Raw genomic sequence first — 16,037 nt, 5'->3', positions numbered from 1 at the left:
ATCAAATACCTGTAGGTAAATAAACAATGACGTCTCTGAACAGTGACATTTGAAAGCATGTCTGTCACTTTACTGGTAATAACTGGTCGTTTTCTTAAGTCCACGCCCTTGCGCATGCGCATATGGTACCACCATGTCCAGACGATGACATAATGGTCATCTTCAACCAATGAGAAACAAGACCGCAATTTGATGCATATTTTTGAATCTGACAGAAACGTCTTGACACAGGCAAAGCTGAAGGACAGAGATCTGAGGATTTATGAGAAGTTTTGCTGCAAGCTACAACACAACTGACTTAATTACTGGGACTTCACGATGAGGAAGAGGTAAGTGAATTGTATTTGTAAAAAGTATTGCATTTGGCATGCAGAATTGCAATGTCAAGCTAGCTGTTAGCTAACTTAACAGCAGCAGTGTTTTGTGACTAACGTTATACCTAGCTACAACTAGTTACCTATCTAGAAATAAAACTGCAAGATTACTGAAGATTATGTGTTTGCTAGCTAAATCAACATTTTAGCAAACGTTAGATATCAATTTGCCAGGAATGACTAACGTTAGTCATTCAGACTCGGCTGCGAGCACGTTAGCTTACGTTACTGTCTGTAATACCACAGATATAACATTTGATTGTACTATACTGTAACGTTAACAGTTAACGACTGGGTGTGTCTGCAAAGCTGTATGAAGGATGGACTGCTGTGTGCTATCAATTCAAAGACTGATAAATTACAATAGCAGGACGACATTGACACTAACGTTACTGCTGCAGTGCTGCCCCTTGTCGTTGCAACTTGCAGCAGTCCAGCAAAATCAAGTAACTTTAACTAGTCATGCCAGTCCAAAAATTAAACCTTTTTATATATGTCCCCGGCCCATTCCAGTGAGGTGCTCGCAGCCGAGTCTGTGGCTTGCCTGAATAAAGCTCTCTGCCACCTGAAGGACATCTGGGAAGAGATAGGAATACCAGAAGACCAGAGACTACAGAGAACCAATGTGGTCAAGAATCACATCAAGGTGAGTCAGAACAAATTGACACTCAAGCATAGTGTAATTATTCTCCAAGAAACAACATTCTCAAAGCCGTGACACCTGTCTGTGCACCTGCTGTAGCTAGTTAACTAGCTAGCTCTAGTACAGTAGCTAGCTAACCTACTTTTGAGGGGTGTGTTGCTAGGGCATATGTGTGATGAAGCCTATCTATTTAGTCTGCTAAATGTGAGATTTCTAGATGTAGTTAATTCACAAGTATGTATTCCTTCCCAGGGAAGTTAGAAACCAATATACACAGGCAGTTAGAAAAGCCAAGGCTAGCTTTTTCAAGCAGAAATTTGCTTCCTGCAACACAAACTCAAAAAAGTTCTGGGACACTGTAAAGTCCATGGAGAATAAGAGCACCTCCTCCCAGCTGCCCACTGCACTGAAGATAGGAAACTCTGTCACCACTGATCAATCCACTATAATTGAGAATTTCAATAAGCATTTTTCTACGGCTGGCCATGCTTTCCACCTGGCTACCCCTACCCCGGTCAACAGCACTGCACCCCCCACAGCAACTCGCCTAAGCCTTCCCCATTTCTCCTTCTCCCAAATCCAGTCAGCTAATGTTCTGAAAGAGCTGCAAAATCTGGACCCCTACAAATCAGCCGGGCTAGACAATCTGGACCCTTTCTTTCTAAAATGATCTGCCGAAATTGTTGCAACCCCTATTACTAGCCTGTTCAAGCTCTCTTTCGTGTCGTCTGAGATTCCCAAAGATTGAAAGCAGCTGCGGTCATCCCCCTCTTCAAAGGGGGGGACACTTGACCCAAACTGCTACAGACATATCTATTCTACCCTGCCTTTCTAAGGTCTTCGAAAGTCAACAAACAGATTACCGACCATTTTGAATCCCACCACACCTTCTCCGCTATGTAATCTGGTTTCAGAGCTGGTCATGGGTGCACCTCAGCCACGCTCAAGGTCCTAAACGATATCTTAACTGCCATCGACAAGAAACAATACTGTGCAGCCATATTCATTGACCTGGCCAAGGCTTTCAACTCTGTCAATCACCACATCCTCATCAGCAGACTCAATAGTCTTGGTTTCTCAAATGATTGCCTCGCCTGGTTCACCAACTACTTCTCTGATAGAGTTCAGTGTGTCAAATCGGAGGGCCTGTTGTCCGGACCTCTGGCAGTCTCTATGGGGGTGCCACAGGGTTCAATTCTCGGGCCGACTCTCTTCTCTGTATACATCAATGATGTCGCTTTTGCTGCTGGTGAGTCTCTGATCCACCTCTACGCAGACGACACCATTCTGTATACTTCTGGCCCTTCTTTGGACACTGTGTTAACAACCCTCCAGATGAGCTTCAATGCCATACAACTCTCCTTCCGTGGCCTCCAACTGCTCTTAAATACAAGTTCTGACTTAGAATATGTGGACAACTACAAATACCTAGGTGTCTGGTTAGACTGTAAACTCTCCTTCCAGACTCACATCAAACATCTCCAATCCAAAGTTAAATCTTGAATTGGCTTCCTATTTCGCAACAAAGCATCCTTCACTCATGCTGCCAAACATGCCCTCGTAAAACTGACCATCCTACTGATCCTCGACTTCGGCGACGTCATTTACAAAATAGCCTCCAATACCCTACTCAATAAATTGGATGCAGTCTATCACAGTGCCATCTGTTTTGTCACCAAAGCCCCATATACTACCCACCACTGCGACCTGTACGCTCTCGTTGGCTGGCCCTCGCTTCATACTCGTCGCCAAACCCACTGGCTACAGGTCATCTACAAGACCCTGCTAGGTAAAGTCCCCCCTTATCTCAGCTTGCTGGTCACAATAGCAGCACCCACCTGTAGCACGCGCTCCAGCAGGTATATCTCACTGGTCACCCCCAAAGCCAATTCTTCCATCGGCCGCCTCTCCTTCCAGTTCTCTGCTGCCAATGACTGGAACGAACTGCAGAAATCTCTGAAACTGGAAACACTTATCTCCCTCACTAGCTTTAAGCACCAGCTGTCAGAGCAGCTCACAGATTACTGCACCTGTACATAGGCCATCTATAATTTAGCCCAAACAACTACCTCTTCCCCTACTGTTAAGATAATTACGTTCAATATTCATAAACTGAACTTCAATTAAAATACTCAGTCTGCAACTCAGAGTTCGTAAAGTTCTGGTTTAAATAAAAGAGACAGAATTCCCAGCTTACAATAGTCAAAAATGTTTATTCACGAGAACGCTCTGAAGTCCATTGTACAAAAATATCTATTATATACCAGGCTCCTTATTTACGCACACACATACACACGAACATTAAGGAGAGTTAGTTATCTTCTTCCCCAGAACTCTCAACACTGTAGATCATTATCCAGCCGACAGTTTCATTCCTCTGAGATTAGGGAACCCTCAGAGTTCAAGCTAGGGCAGGTCAACCACAGTTTAACGGTTCTTGGTGTTTACTTAAACACACACACCAACATTCCTCTCTTCCCCAGTCCAACCTAGTTAGATTTATGCTGAACATTTTAGTTACTCATTATACAGGCTACTTAAACCATATCAGTAATAATTAGGTTTCAGGGTAGAATTATTTAATCATTATCTTTAAACATAGAAGAATTTCTATCACCTACTGTATTTATTTATTTAGCTCCTTTGCACCCCATTATTTCTATTTCTACTTTGCACTTTCTTCCACTGCAAATCTACCATTCCAGTGTTTTACTTGCTATATTGTATTTACTTTGCCACCATGGCCTTTTTTCGCCTTTACCTCACTTATCTCACCTCATTTGCTCACATTGTATATAGACTTATTTTTCTACTGTATGTTTGTTTTACAACAACAGAGTTACACATGGAGTATGTGTCAAACTGCTTTGCTTTATCTTGGCCAGGTCGCAATTGTAAATGAGAACTTTTTCTCAACTTGCCTACCTGGTTAAATAAAAGTGAAATAAAAAATTAAATGAATAAATGTGTGGACTGACTAGTCATTTCTGCACATCTCTCACAGGGTTTGTTAGACATGATGATAACAGAGGAGGAGTCTCTTAGGACCAGACTGTTGAGCAGCATCGAAGCCTGTCGCGAACAACTGGATACGCTGTGCTTGGAACTGCAGCTACCCCCATTTGAGGTAAGCATCCTAACAGTTTCTAACAAGGTCTGCAAAGTTATACTACTATGCAAATTACATAACGCATAGAAATATAATAACTGGTGGATAGGAATTCAAATCAATGTCCCACTCGAATTGCCATGGTCTGATTGGCTTTGTCCTTTCCAGTAATTATATTTCTAGGATAAAGCATGTACGCTTACTATGATGATTTATGGATTTATTGCTTTCCGTTTCTTGAAGATGAGTGGATGGAGGAGAAAAAAATTGGGCTGTTATGGAAAAGAAGGGAATGAGGCCATTCCAGACTGTTTAGATAAGTCCATTTTCGAATTTGAACATTTCTTTGGATAAATATTCTGCCTGAGTCTTCCAGGGTTGGGCCAATTCAGGAAGTAAACTGATTTTCTTTTCAGTTTACTTCCTGAATACTCAAAATGTAAATGGCATTAACCCCAACCCTGGTGCCTTCCCTGGGTACAGATCTGGGATCAGTTTCCCCTCCTCAATCCTCACCTTAACCATTAGTGTGGAAAATGCAGTGTCTAGGGTAGAGGTCGACCGATTATGATTTTTCAACGCCGATATCGATTATTGGAGGACCCCAAAAAAGCTGACACCGATTAATCGGCTGATCATTTTTTTAAATTATTTTATTATTATTTTATTTATTTGTAATAATGACAATTACAACAATACTGAATGAACACTTATTTTAACTTAATATAATACATCAATAAAATCAATTTAGCCTCAAAAAAATTATGAAACATGTTCAATTTGGTTTAATTAAATAATGCAAAAACAAAGTGTTGGAGGAGAAAGTGAAAGTGCAATATGTGCCATGTAAAAAAAGCTAACATTTAAGTTCCTTGCTCAGAACATGAGAACATATGAAAGCTGGTGGTTCCTTTTAACATGAGTCTTCAATATTCCCAGGTAAGAAGTTTTAGGTTGTAGTTATTATAGCAATTATAGGACTATTTCTCTCTATACGATTTGTATTTCATATACCTTTGACTATTGGATGTTCTTATAGGCACTTTAGTATTGCCAGTGTAACAGTATAGCTTCCGTCCCTCTCCTCGCTCCTACCTGGGCCCCAACCAGGAACACATCGACAACAGCCACCCTCGAAGCAGCGTTACCCATGCAGAGCAAGGGGAACAACTACTCCAAGTCTCAGAGAGAGGGACGTTTGAAACGCTATTAGCGCGCACCCGGCTAACTAGCTAGCCATTTCACATCGGTTACACCAGCCTAATCTCGGGAGTTGATAGGCTTTTTTTTTTTAAATTGGCAAATCGGTGTCCAAAAATACCAATTGTTATGAATTCTTGAAATCGGCCCTAATTAATCAGCCATTCCGATTAATCGGTCGACCTCTGGTCTAGGGGCAACTTCACCCAATACCTTTTCTCTCATCAGGAGGAGCGGGGCGTCACCATGCTGCAGCAGGAGAAGGAGATCCGGACCCAGGTGGAGGTGTTGGTGAAGGAGCGGACCCAGAGGATGCAGCAGCTCAAGGCCTTGACGGAGCGCGACCAGGACCTGTGTGACACTCTGTGTTCGGACCCCTATGCCCTCGACCCTAACGCCGTGCCCTCCCTGGAGCAGCTGGACGGCTTCCGCCAGCACATCACCAGCCAGACCACAGAGAAGGTGGATAGGGATTTGTAATAAAAGCAGATCCTGGATTCACATACCAGTAGTATTTGTTAAAAAAAAAAAAATAGAATGTAGCTGCACTTGATTGGGACTATTCCATTAGTTGTATTGCGCAAAGGAGCAAACCCCATGTGATACATCACGCAGGCTCAATCAAATACTCAAAGGATTTGAAAGAAAACAACATGTTATTTGAACGTAGATGTGAATGATGGTGCGTACTTCAACCCTGCTCCTGGAGAGCTGCTGCTTGTTCTGCCATTTTGTTTCAGCCCGGCACTTATTTGCTGATTCAACTACTCTCTGTCTTTAATCTAGAGTCATGATTAGTTGAATTGGTTGTAGTAAAGCCAAAAAAGGTTGGCCATTGATTCTGCATCTCACCTAGAGAAAATAATATTGGGGGAAAACAGTGATGTAAACTAATATACACATTTGAGGAGATCCCTAACGGCGTGTCTCTCTGTCTGTGGCCAGGAGCGGCGGCACGCTGAATTTGTGGGCATCAAGAGGCAGATCATCCTGTGCATGGACGACCTGGACCAGCTGCCAGAGACCAGCTTCGAGAAGGACATCGTCTGCGAGGACCAGGAGGCCTTCTGCCTGTCCAAAGACAACATCGCTTCACTCAAACTCCTCCTCGGCCAAGTGAGAATGGAACTAATCCAATATGTTTGAGATGATAGTGAATGCTTTAGTTTGAGCGATACTTTGCAATGTCTGTGCAGAATGAACAAAGTTGATCTGTTCACCACCACAATACAGTAGAAAACCAGTCGACCTACACGCATTACATTTCTACATTACTGTATCGGTTCATTATCACTTCACTGTAGATCATGTAAATATCTTCATTTGCATTTTGTTGCTAATATCTGTCATTGGCCGTGTTCCAGGTCTTTATTGCAGTCGCGCCCCATGTAAAGACAATACAGACTTCCTGGAACGTGCCCATTTCCATAGTGCTCCTTTACTGACCGTCCCGTGTCTATGTTGTCCTGTCTAGCTAGAGGAGAGGAAGGCAGAGAACCAGGCGGTGTGTGAGGCTCACAGGGAGAAGATCCAGGAGCTGTGGGACAGACTGCAGGTGCCCCAGGAGGAGAGGGAGCTCTTCTCAGAGCACATGGTCGCCTCCAAGAAGAAGAACCTGGATGCTGTCAGTGAACACTCTTAGCATATGTCCCAAATGGCACCCTAATCCCTTTCTAGTGCACTTATTTTGACCAAAGCCCAATGAGCAAATGTTGACCATGCCCCTTACTTGCCTAAATATTCTGAAATAACAGTTTTTATTTATTTTTTAAAGATGTAAGCTTGAAATGACTTTAATTGACTCAACAACTTAAAACACATATCTAAGTTTAGCTTTCTTAATGAACCAGAAAGTCAATAGTTGTTTATGGTGTTTTTAAAAAAAAAGTTATCTAATTGATCCTGCTTTGTAGTATGTATACCCCTTTGGTTTGTTCCCTGGCTTGTCACCATTGTCTCCAGTAGTCTACCTGCATTCTAAAGCTGTTTCTAAACAAGGTCTGTCTATTAATCAAGAAAATGTTAGAATCAAAGAACCAAATTGTTCTCTCTTCTTTTTCGCACCTCAGTTAGAGGCAGAGGGCAGGCGACTGATGGAGCTCAAACGACTGAACATGCGAAACGTTACTGAAGCCATCCGCTCAGAGATCGCAGTGCTCTGGGAGAAATGCTTCTTCAGCAGTGATCAGCAACAGGCCTTTGTGCCCTATTTTAGCAGTAAGTTGGGTTTTAGGGTTTGGATTACAGGTAAAGCACAAGCTTTTGTAGACCAATCAATGAATGAAGACTCAGAGAAGTCTTTCTAGTGAACAATGTGTTTTATGATTGTTAACTTATTAATCACATACCCGGTGCATCACATACATTTAGTTTTCCCTTTTGAAAAGGCACTCTTTTTTTTTTCAATGTGACTTACTGGTTTTAATAATACATTTCATGATTTGTTTTTCCCTCCTTCAGATGATTTTACAGAGGAGCTGTTGGGGCTGCACGAAGCTGAGATCCTGAGGCTGAAGCAGCACTATGAAGAACACAAGGAGCTGTTTGAGGGGGTTCACCGCTGGGAGGAGAGCTGGAGACTCTTCCTGGAACTAGAGGTTAGCAGTGGAGAAGCACCGTGGAAACATTTTAGTCATTTAGCAGACGCTCTTATCCAGAGCGACTTGCAGTTAGTGCATTCATCTTAAAATAGCTAGGTGAGACAACCACATATCACAGTTGTAGTTCGTACATTTTTGTCAATAAAGACGTTATCATCAAAGTTGGTGCTAGTAGGAAAAGACAAGTGCAATCATCTTTTTATTAATAAATGGGCTTTAAAGGGATAGTTCACTTTAAGAAAACGTTTATTGCTTATTTTTGAATTACCTAGGCTGTTTCATCCAAACAATTTTGAAGTTAAATAACAACATTTTAATTTTGAATTATAAAAAAATATTTGTACAAATTACTTGATAATTTTTGGGGGAGCCTTACTGCTATTAGCCCATACAAACGCATTAAATAACAAATTCGCTACATAGAACAAGAGCTACTTCCCCCCAAAAAATCTGAAGTAGGTTGTTCTGAAGTGTAAGAGATATAAGAAAGGTCAGGAAACATTTGTTGTTATTATTATAATATATATTTTCTTCCGTGTGTGTAATATATATATATATAACTATAACTATGAAGTAACACATGGAATTGTGTGGTAACCAAAACAGTGTTAAACAAAAATATATTTGAGATTCTTCAAAGTAGCCACCCTTTGCCTTGATGACTGCTTTGCACACTCTTGGCATTCTCTCAACCATCTTCACGAGGAATGCTTTTCCAACAGTCTTGAAGGAGTTCCCAGATATGCTGAGCACATGTTGTCTGCTTTTCCTTCACTCTCCGGTCCAACTCATCCCAAACCATCTCAATTGGGTTGAGAACGGGTGATTGTGGAGGCCAGGTCATCTGATGCAGCACTGAATCACTCTCCTTGGTCAAATAGCCCTCACAATCTGGAGGTGTGTTGGGTCATTGTCCTGTTGAAAAACATGATATTCCCACTAAGCGTGTACCAGATGGGATGGCGTATCGCTGCAGAATGCTGTGGTAGCCATGATGGTTAAGTGTTCCTTGAATTCTAAATAAATTACTGACAACGTCACCAGCAAAGCACCATCACACCACCTCCTCCATGCTTCACGGTGGGAACCACACATGCGGAGATCATCCGTTCACCTACTCTGTGTCTCACAAAGACACGGCGGTTGGAACCAAAAATCTCAAATCTGGACTCATCAGACCAAAGGACAGAGTTCCACCGGTCTAATGTCCAACTGCTCGTGTTTCTTGGCCCAAGCAAGTCTCTTCTTGTTATCAGTGTCCTTTAGTAGTGGTTTCTTTGCAGCAATTTGGCCATGACGGCCTGATTCACGCAGTCTCCTGTGAACAGTTGATGTTGAGATGTGTCTGTTACTTGAACTCTATGAAGCATTTATTTGGGCTGCAATCTGAGGTGCAGTTAACTCCAATGAATTTAACTCTGGGTCTTCCTTCCCTGTGGAAGTCCTCATTAGAGCCAGTTTCATCATAGCGCTTGATGGTTGTTGCGACAGCACTTGAAGAAACTTTAAAAGTTATTGAAATTTTCCGCATTGACTGACCTTCAGGTCTTAAAGTAATGATGGACTGTTGTTTAACTTTGCTTATTTTAGCTATTGTTGCCATAATATGGACTTGGTCTTTTACCAAATAGGGCTATCCTGTGTATACCACCCTTACCTTGTCACAACACAACTGATTGGCTCAAATTTATGAACGTTTAACAAGTCACACCTGTTAATTGAAATGAATTCCAGGTGACTACCTCATGAAGCTGGTTGAGAGAATACCAAGAGTGTGCAAAGCTGTCATCAAGGCAAAGGGTGGCTACTTTGAAGAATCTCAAATGTAAAATACATTTAACACTTTTATTTATTTATTTTTTACTACATGATTCCATATGTGTTATTTCATAGTTTTGATAGCTTCACTATTATTCTACAATGTAGAAAATGGTAAAAATAAAGAAAAGAATGAGTAGGTGTGTCCAAACTTTTGACTGGTACTCTACTTTCATTAAAAAAAATTCAACCGGTACCAAGGGACATTCAGACGAGTCTTGTGAGGCCTGTGGGTGTCCTAGAGCAAAACAACCGACGTACTTGTTTTTGAGAATCTCACCTTTATACAGGGGTATTAGTGTGTAGCCCAAACTGTTCGGACGTTATAGACAGAAGTTGGCAGATCGTCTGTACCGACTTCAGACGAGTCCCAAGACGCTTGTGGGGGTCATGGAGCAAAATGTTTCCAAGAGGGGTCATGATAGTTTGTAGGCAAAAGATGATTTTGTGCAAAGGCCAATTTTCGATATGTCTCATGGTCTGACAAACACCGCTCTGTCACCTTTCACCCCAAATGCGGAAGTGTTACAGTGAGGGGGAAAAGTATTTGATCCCCTGCTGTATGTTTGCCCACTGACAAAGAAATGATCAGTCTATAATTTTAATGGTAGGTTTATTTGAACAGTGAGAGACAGAATAACAACAACAACAAATCCAGAAAACCGCATGTCAAATTGTATAAATTGATTTGCATTTTAATGAGGGAAATAAGTATTTGACCCCCTCTCAATCAGAAAGATTTCTGGCTCCCAGGTGTCTTTTTATACAGGTAACGAGCTGAGATTAGGAGCACACTCTTAAAGGGAGTGCTCCTAATCTCAGCTTGTTACCTGTATAAAAGACACCTGTCCACAGAAGCAATCAATCAATCAGATTCCAAACTCTCCACCATGGCCAAGACCAAAGAGCTCTCCAAGGATGTCAGGGACAAGATTGTAGACCTACACAAGGCTGGAATGGGCTACAAGACCATCGCCAAGCAGCTTGGTGAGAAGGTGACAACAGTTGGTGCGATTATTCGCAAATGGAAGAAACACAAAAGAACTGTCAATCTCCCTCGGCCTGGGGCTCCATGCAAGATCTCGCCTCGGAGTTGCAATGATCATGAGAACGGTGAGGAATCAGCCCAGAACTACACGGGAGGATCTTGTCAATGATCTCAAGGCAGCTGGGACCATAGTCACCAAGAAAACAATTGGTAACACACTACGCCGTGAAGGACTGAAATCCTGCAGTGCCTGCAAGGACCCCCTGCTCAAGAAAGCACATATACATGCCCGTCTGAAGTTTGCCAATGAACATCTGAATGATTCAGAGGACAACTGGGTGAAAGTGTTGTGGTCAGATGAGACCAAAGTGGAGCTCTTTGGCATCAACTCAACTCGTCGTGTTTGGAGGAGGAGGAATGCTGCCTATGACCCCAAGAACACCATCTCCACCGTCAAACATGGAGGTGGAAACCTTATGCTTTGGGGGTGTTTTTCTGCTAAGGGGACAGGACAGCTTCACCGCATCAAAGGGACGATGGACGGGGCCATGTACTGTCAAATCTTGGGTGAGAACCTCCTTCCCTCAGCCAGGGCATTGAAAATGGGTCGTGGATGGGTATTCCAGCATGACAATGACCCAAAACACACGGCCAAGGCAACAAAAGAGTGGCTCAAGAAGAAGCACATTAACGTCCTGGAGTGGCCTAGCCAGTCTAAAGACCTTAATCCCATAAAAAATCTGAGGAGGGAGCTGAAGGTTCGAGTTGCCAAACATCAGCCTCAAAACCTTAATGACTTGGAGAAGATCTGTAAAGAGGAGTGGGACAAAATCCCTCCTGAGATGTGTGCAAACCTGGTGGCCAACTACAAGAAACATCTGACCTCTGTGATTGCCAAAAAGGGTTATGCCACCAAGTACTAAGTCATGTTTTGCAGAGGGGTCAAATACTTATTTCCCTCATTAAAATGCAAATCAATTTCTAACGTGTTTTACATTCGTTTTTCTGGATTTTTTTGTTGTTATTCTGTCTCTCACTGTTCAAATCAACCTACCAGTAAAATTAGACTGATCATTTCTTTGTCAGTGGGCAAACGTACGCAGACATCGACCTTAGTGGGTTTTAACCCTTGGCATGACCTTTTTATCCCCACAGGAAAAAGCCACAGACCCCTCCAGGTTCACCAACAGAGGAGGGAATCTGCTCAAAGAGGAGAAACAGAAAGCAGAGCTCCACAAAAGCCTTCCCAGGGTAAATCCTTTTGAAAAAGACAGTCTGTATTGTTCCCTTGTTAGGGGGGTAGCTACTGTACATACAAACATGACAAGGCTCTGAGTTTTTTTTTTTTTACCAGCTGTACATAATGCTATATAAACACATACTATACTGTAAAACACTTGGCTATATGTTTGTTTTGTTTGTCCAGCTTGAGAAGAAGCTGAAGGCTCAGATTGATGTGTGGGAGCAGGATCAGGCCAGGGAGTTCCTGGTGAATGGACAGAAGTTCCTGCAGTTTGTAGAGGAGCAGTGGGAGCTGTACCGCATCAAGAAAGAGAATGAGAAACTGGAGAGGGTAAAGACATGGCAACTCATTTGAGGGCAGAATCCTAACTTGAGAGATACAGTATTGGTCCTCTTTCCTGGACCTAGATCAAACCTAGTCCTGGACTAAGAAGCATGACCAAAGTGTTTTTCAGTCCAGGATTAGGTTTCATTTGGATCTGGGAAACCGGACCTATCATCATTTGTTACACACTCAAGTTAGGGTTAGGTCTGTGTAGCTAAAAGCTTACTTTGTTACAATACTTTGATCTATATTTTATTGTAACAGCAACTGAAAAAGAGCAAGCAGATTGAGGTGGATATGCTGTATGGGACAGCTGTCCGGACGCCTACCAAAAGGAGATTCCTTGGCACAACTACCCCCAGCAAAACACGAAAGGTACCACTCCAGTAACTTTGCTGCTGCTCTTTCTAGCCTTCATACTCATGGAACAATTGCATGGCCCAATCTTAGCCTGGGTATCCAGTCTGTTTCTGGACTGCCTATGTTTTTATAACAAAGGTGGCTAAAGCAGAAACAAGACTGGACACCCAGGCTAACAATCACTGGCTTGTGTTTTAATGAGCTGCGCATTAATAACGTGAGCTTTTGGCATCACTAACTAACTCTGTCTGTGTGTTCTCTCCAGTTCAATGGCACCACCTCCAGCCTCTCTAGTGCCAACTCTAACAGCACCGTGCGCTCAGCCTATGGCGGAACTGTCTGCCACTCACCCTCCCGCCCCGCTCTGTCAGTCAACAAGGTCAATGCAGCATGTTTGCACAACAACTAACTACACTGAAAAAATATATAGAAATGCAACAATTTCAAAGATTTGACAGAGTTACAGTTCATATAAGGAAATCAGTCAATTGAAATAAATGAATTAGGCAGTAGTCTATGGATTTCACATGACTGGCGATACAGATATGCATCTGTTGGTCACAGACACCCTAGAAAAACACGCTGTTGTACACGTCGATCCAGAGCATCCCAAACTTGCTCAATGGGTGACATGTCTGGTAAATATGCAGTCCATGGAAGAACTGGGACATTTTCAGCTTTTATGAATTGTGTACCGATTCTTGCAACGTTATCTTGCTGAATGGCACAACAATCGTCACGGTATCTCTGCATTCAAATTGCCATCGATAAAATGCAATTGTGTTCATGGTCTGTAGCTTATGCCTGCCATTACCATAACCCCACCTCCACCATGGGGCACTCTGATCACAACATTGACATCAGAAATCCACTCACCCACACGACGCCATACACACACACACTGCCTGCCATCTACCCGGTACAGTTGAAACCAGGATTCATCCGTGAAGAGCACACTTCTCCAACGTGCCAGTGGCCATAGAATGTGAGCATTTGTCCAATGAAGTCAGTTTCGATGCTGAACTGCAGTCCGGTCAAGACCCTGTGAAAAATCTGGATGTGGAGGTCCTGGGCTGGCGTGGTTACACATGGTCTGCGGTTGTGAGGCCAGTTGGACATATTGCCAAATTCTCTAAACGACGTTGGAAGCAGCTAATGGTAGAGAAATTAACATTCAATTCTCTGGCAACAGCTCTGGTGGACATTCCTGCAGTCAGGGTGACTATTTCACGCTCCCTCAAAACATGAGACATCTGTGGCATTGTGTTGTGTGACAGTTTTTTGAGAGAAATAAGCTTTTTGTGCATATGGACAATTTCTGGGATCTTTTATTTCAGCTCATGAAACATGGGACCAAAACTTCACATGTTGCGTTTATATTTTTGTTCAGTATACTTAGACGCTATTGAATTACTTTTCTCAATTTAGACCAGTCATTTGGTATGGGTAACATTCTTTGGCCAAACCCTGACATTCACTCAAAGCAAACCATCTGTTGCGTTTTCTGTTCCCAAGCTTGGAATACAAACTGATGCTCTGTTTCACCATTGTTGAAGTGATGGGGAAATGGAATATATCAGTTTGGATTCCAGGCTTCTTTTTCTCCTCATCCATCTTTTCTCTGTGTTCTCCTCATCCAGGTCCCATCGGTACGGACCCCGGGTCGCAGTAAGACCCCTCTTGCGGGACTGCAGGAGCGCAACAAGGAGAACATGGGCCTGGTGACTGGACTTGGAGTCCCTCTTCAGAGCGGTGGGTTTAAAACCCTGGCTAGTCCGCAGCATAACTTCAGCATTAACTCTGTCGCCAGCACTTATTCCGAGTTTGCGGTAATTTGTGTTTTTTCTGTGTCTTATTTTCCACATTTTACTGATTCTATGCAGCAACACACGGTCTCGCCATGAGGGGGGGGGTTTGAGTGGATTATTGTGGCTAATTGATAAATGTATTCTGTTTTTAGACGGGCTTAATCAACACAGTAATCGAATCGGTTCAATCAAGGTTTGTTTGAATGTGTGAATTGCCTAAACTAAAACCATACACATCAAATAATTCTTCCTGTATCCAAATATATGCATGTCATTAACCACTAAGATACATTCTTAAAATACTTCATCCCTGATTATGTTCACAGATAACAGTAGTGTACCCTCTCTTGTTAGTGTGTCCTTCTAAACCCTCTGAGGGCTCTTAGGCTATGCTGTGTGTTGCTATTTACTGATGTAACCTTTTTTACAACCACACTCCTAATACCCTTCAGTCTTTCTCTGGCTGTCACTGTGGTTGTTTCTGCCTTTTTAAATGAAAATGTATTTGGGAAATGTGCAATTACCAGAATTGCATATTTTCGAGATTTGTGTTTATTTACTGTGAAATGAAAACTGAGGTAGTGTCCAATACTATTTGTCGCTACTCAATTTGTTACCACTGCACCTTGGTCATGTTCATTAGGATATGCTGTAGCAAAATATTTTTCAGGAAAATTTGCATTTTCTAATTTAGATCATACCTCTCCATTATACTCTGTTTTGTAAATATTTTTTAATGTTTCGTGCCAACTGAACACTAGCCTGTTAATGTTGGGTGGGAAGGGAATATCTATGCTTATCTCTGTACCTTTGTCCACAGCGAGACCTCTCCAAGGCCACTAACACCAAGAGCAAGCCAGACATACTGAACTCCACCATTGCTCACCTTTGACCCCGACACCAGATGACGCAGTTGGTTGAATGACATCCTGTGTTTGTGTCCCATCAAGTCCCCACCAGCTGTCATTTTAAAGTGGATCACTATACTTTTTTTTTTGTCTGCATTTCTAAGTAAATTTAAGGTAATAGTGTGTGTGTGTGTGTGTGTGTGTGTGTGTGTGTGTGTGTGTGTGTGTGTGTGTGTGTATGTTTGTTGTCGAAATAAAAAAACCTTAAAGGTCATGTTATGAAATGTAACAACCATTTTTTTTAAAGCTCTAAAATAGCACGGATGACTGTTCCTTGTATGTAAGATGGAGAAGACAGTATTGCCTGCAATCTCGTGCTCCAGATGGTTTTGGTGAAAGAGGCTTGGGGGTAGCCAGTGTTCTTTCTTTCCTTTAAGCCAGGCTTTCACTATCTTATTATACTCAGCATACTGATCATGAATATTTTGCACATGTTTTCTATTGTATATTAAATCATTTATTTTACACTCATGAGTTATGTGCCGTCATCTCTCTTTTTTTCCCGCAACTGTTGATTTTCTATGCATGTACAGTACCCGTCAAACGTTTTGACACGCCTACTCATTCAAAGGTTTTTCTTTATTTTTACTATTTTCTACATTGTATAATAAGTGAAGACATTAACTATGAAATAACACATGGAATCATGTAGTAATCAAAAA

At 42.2% G+C, this 16,037-nt stretch overlaps 1 protein-coding gene across 5 annotated transcripts; it reads left to right on the top strand.

The window, feature by feature from the left end:
* Positions 1 to 81: 81 nt before the first annotated feature.
* On the top strand, positions 82 to 15,849 carry LOC115166913 (protein regulator of cytokinesis 1-like). 5 transcript variants are annotated; one of them, XM_029720837.1, is made up of 15 exons: positions 83 to 329; positions 888 to 1,020; positions 4,022 to 4,144; positions 5,555 to 5,788; positions 6,272 to 6,442; positions 6,801 to 6,950; positions 7,396 to 7,543; positions 7,787 to 7,923; positions 11,888 to 11,983; positions 12,159 to 12,305; positions 12,564 to 12,674; positions 12,925 to 13,038; positions 14,300 to 14,411; positions 14,620 to 14,660; positions 15,288 to 15,849. In XM_029720837.1, exons 1-15 carry the CDS (start codon positions 319 to 321, stop codon positions 15,357 to 15,359), a joined length of 1,800 nt encoding a protein of 599 aa, XP_029576697.1. In that variant the 5' UTR covers positions 83 to 318; the 3' UTR covers positions 15,360 to 15,849. The 5 variants fall into 5 exon arrangements, with proteins under 5 accessions (XP_029576698.1, XP_029576697.1, XP_029576695.1 ...); XM_029720835.1 differs by having other exon boundaries at positions 14,300 to 14,488; XM_029720838.1 differs by lacking the exon at positions 12,925 to 13,038 and having other exon boundaries at positions 82 to 329; positions 14,300 to 14,488.
* The last annotated feature ends 188 nt before the right edge of the window (positions 15,850 to 16,037 follow it).

The sequence above is a fragment of the Salmo trutta genome, chromosome 29 (assembly GCF_901001165.1).
Source record: "Salmo trutta chromosome 29, fSalTru1.1, whole genome shotgun sequence".
Taxonomy (NCBI): domain Eukaryota; kingdom Metazoa; phylum Chordata; class Actinopteri; order Salmoniformes; family Salmonidae; genus Salmo; species Salmo trutta.
This window is presented reverse-complemented; position numbering and strand designations above follow the sequence as displayed.

Coding starts and splice junctions, on each gene's coding strand:
- LOC115166913 (XM_029720835.1), top strand. Junction 12,675..12,924: donor CCCCCAGCAAAACACGAAAG/GTACCACTCCAG, acceptor TGTTCTCTCCAG/TTCAATGGCACCACCTCCAG. Junction 14,661..15,287: donor ATCGAATCGGTTCAATCAAG/GTTTGTTTGAAT, acceptor CTTTGTCCACAG/CGAGACCTCTCCAAGGCCAC.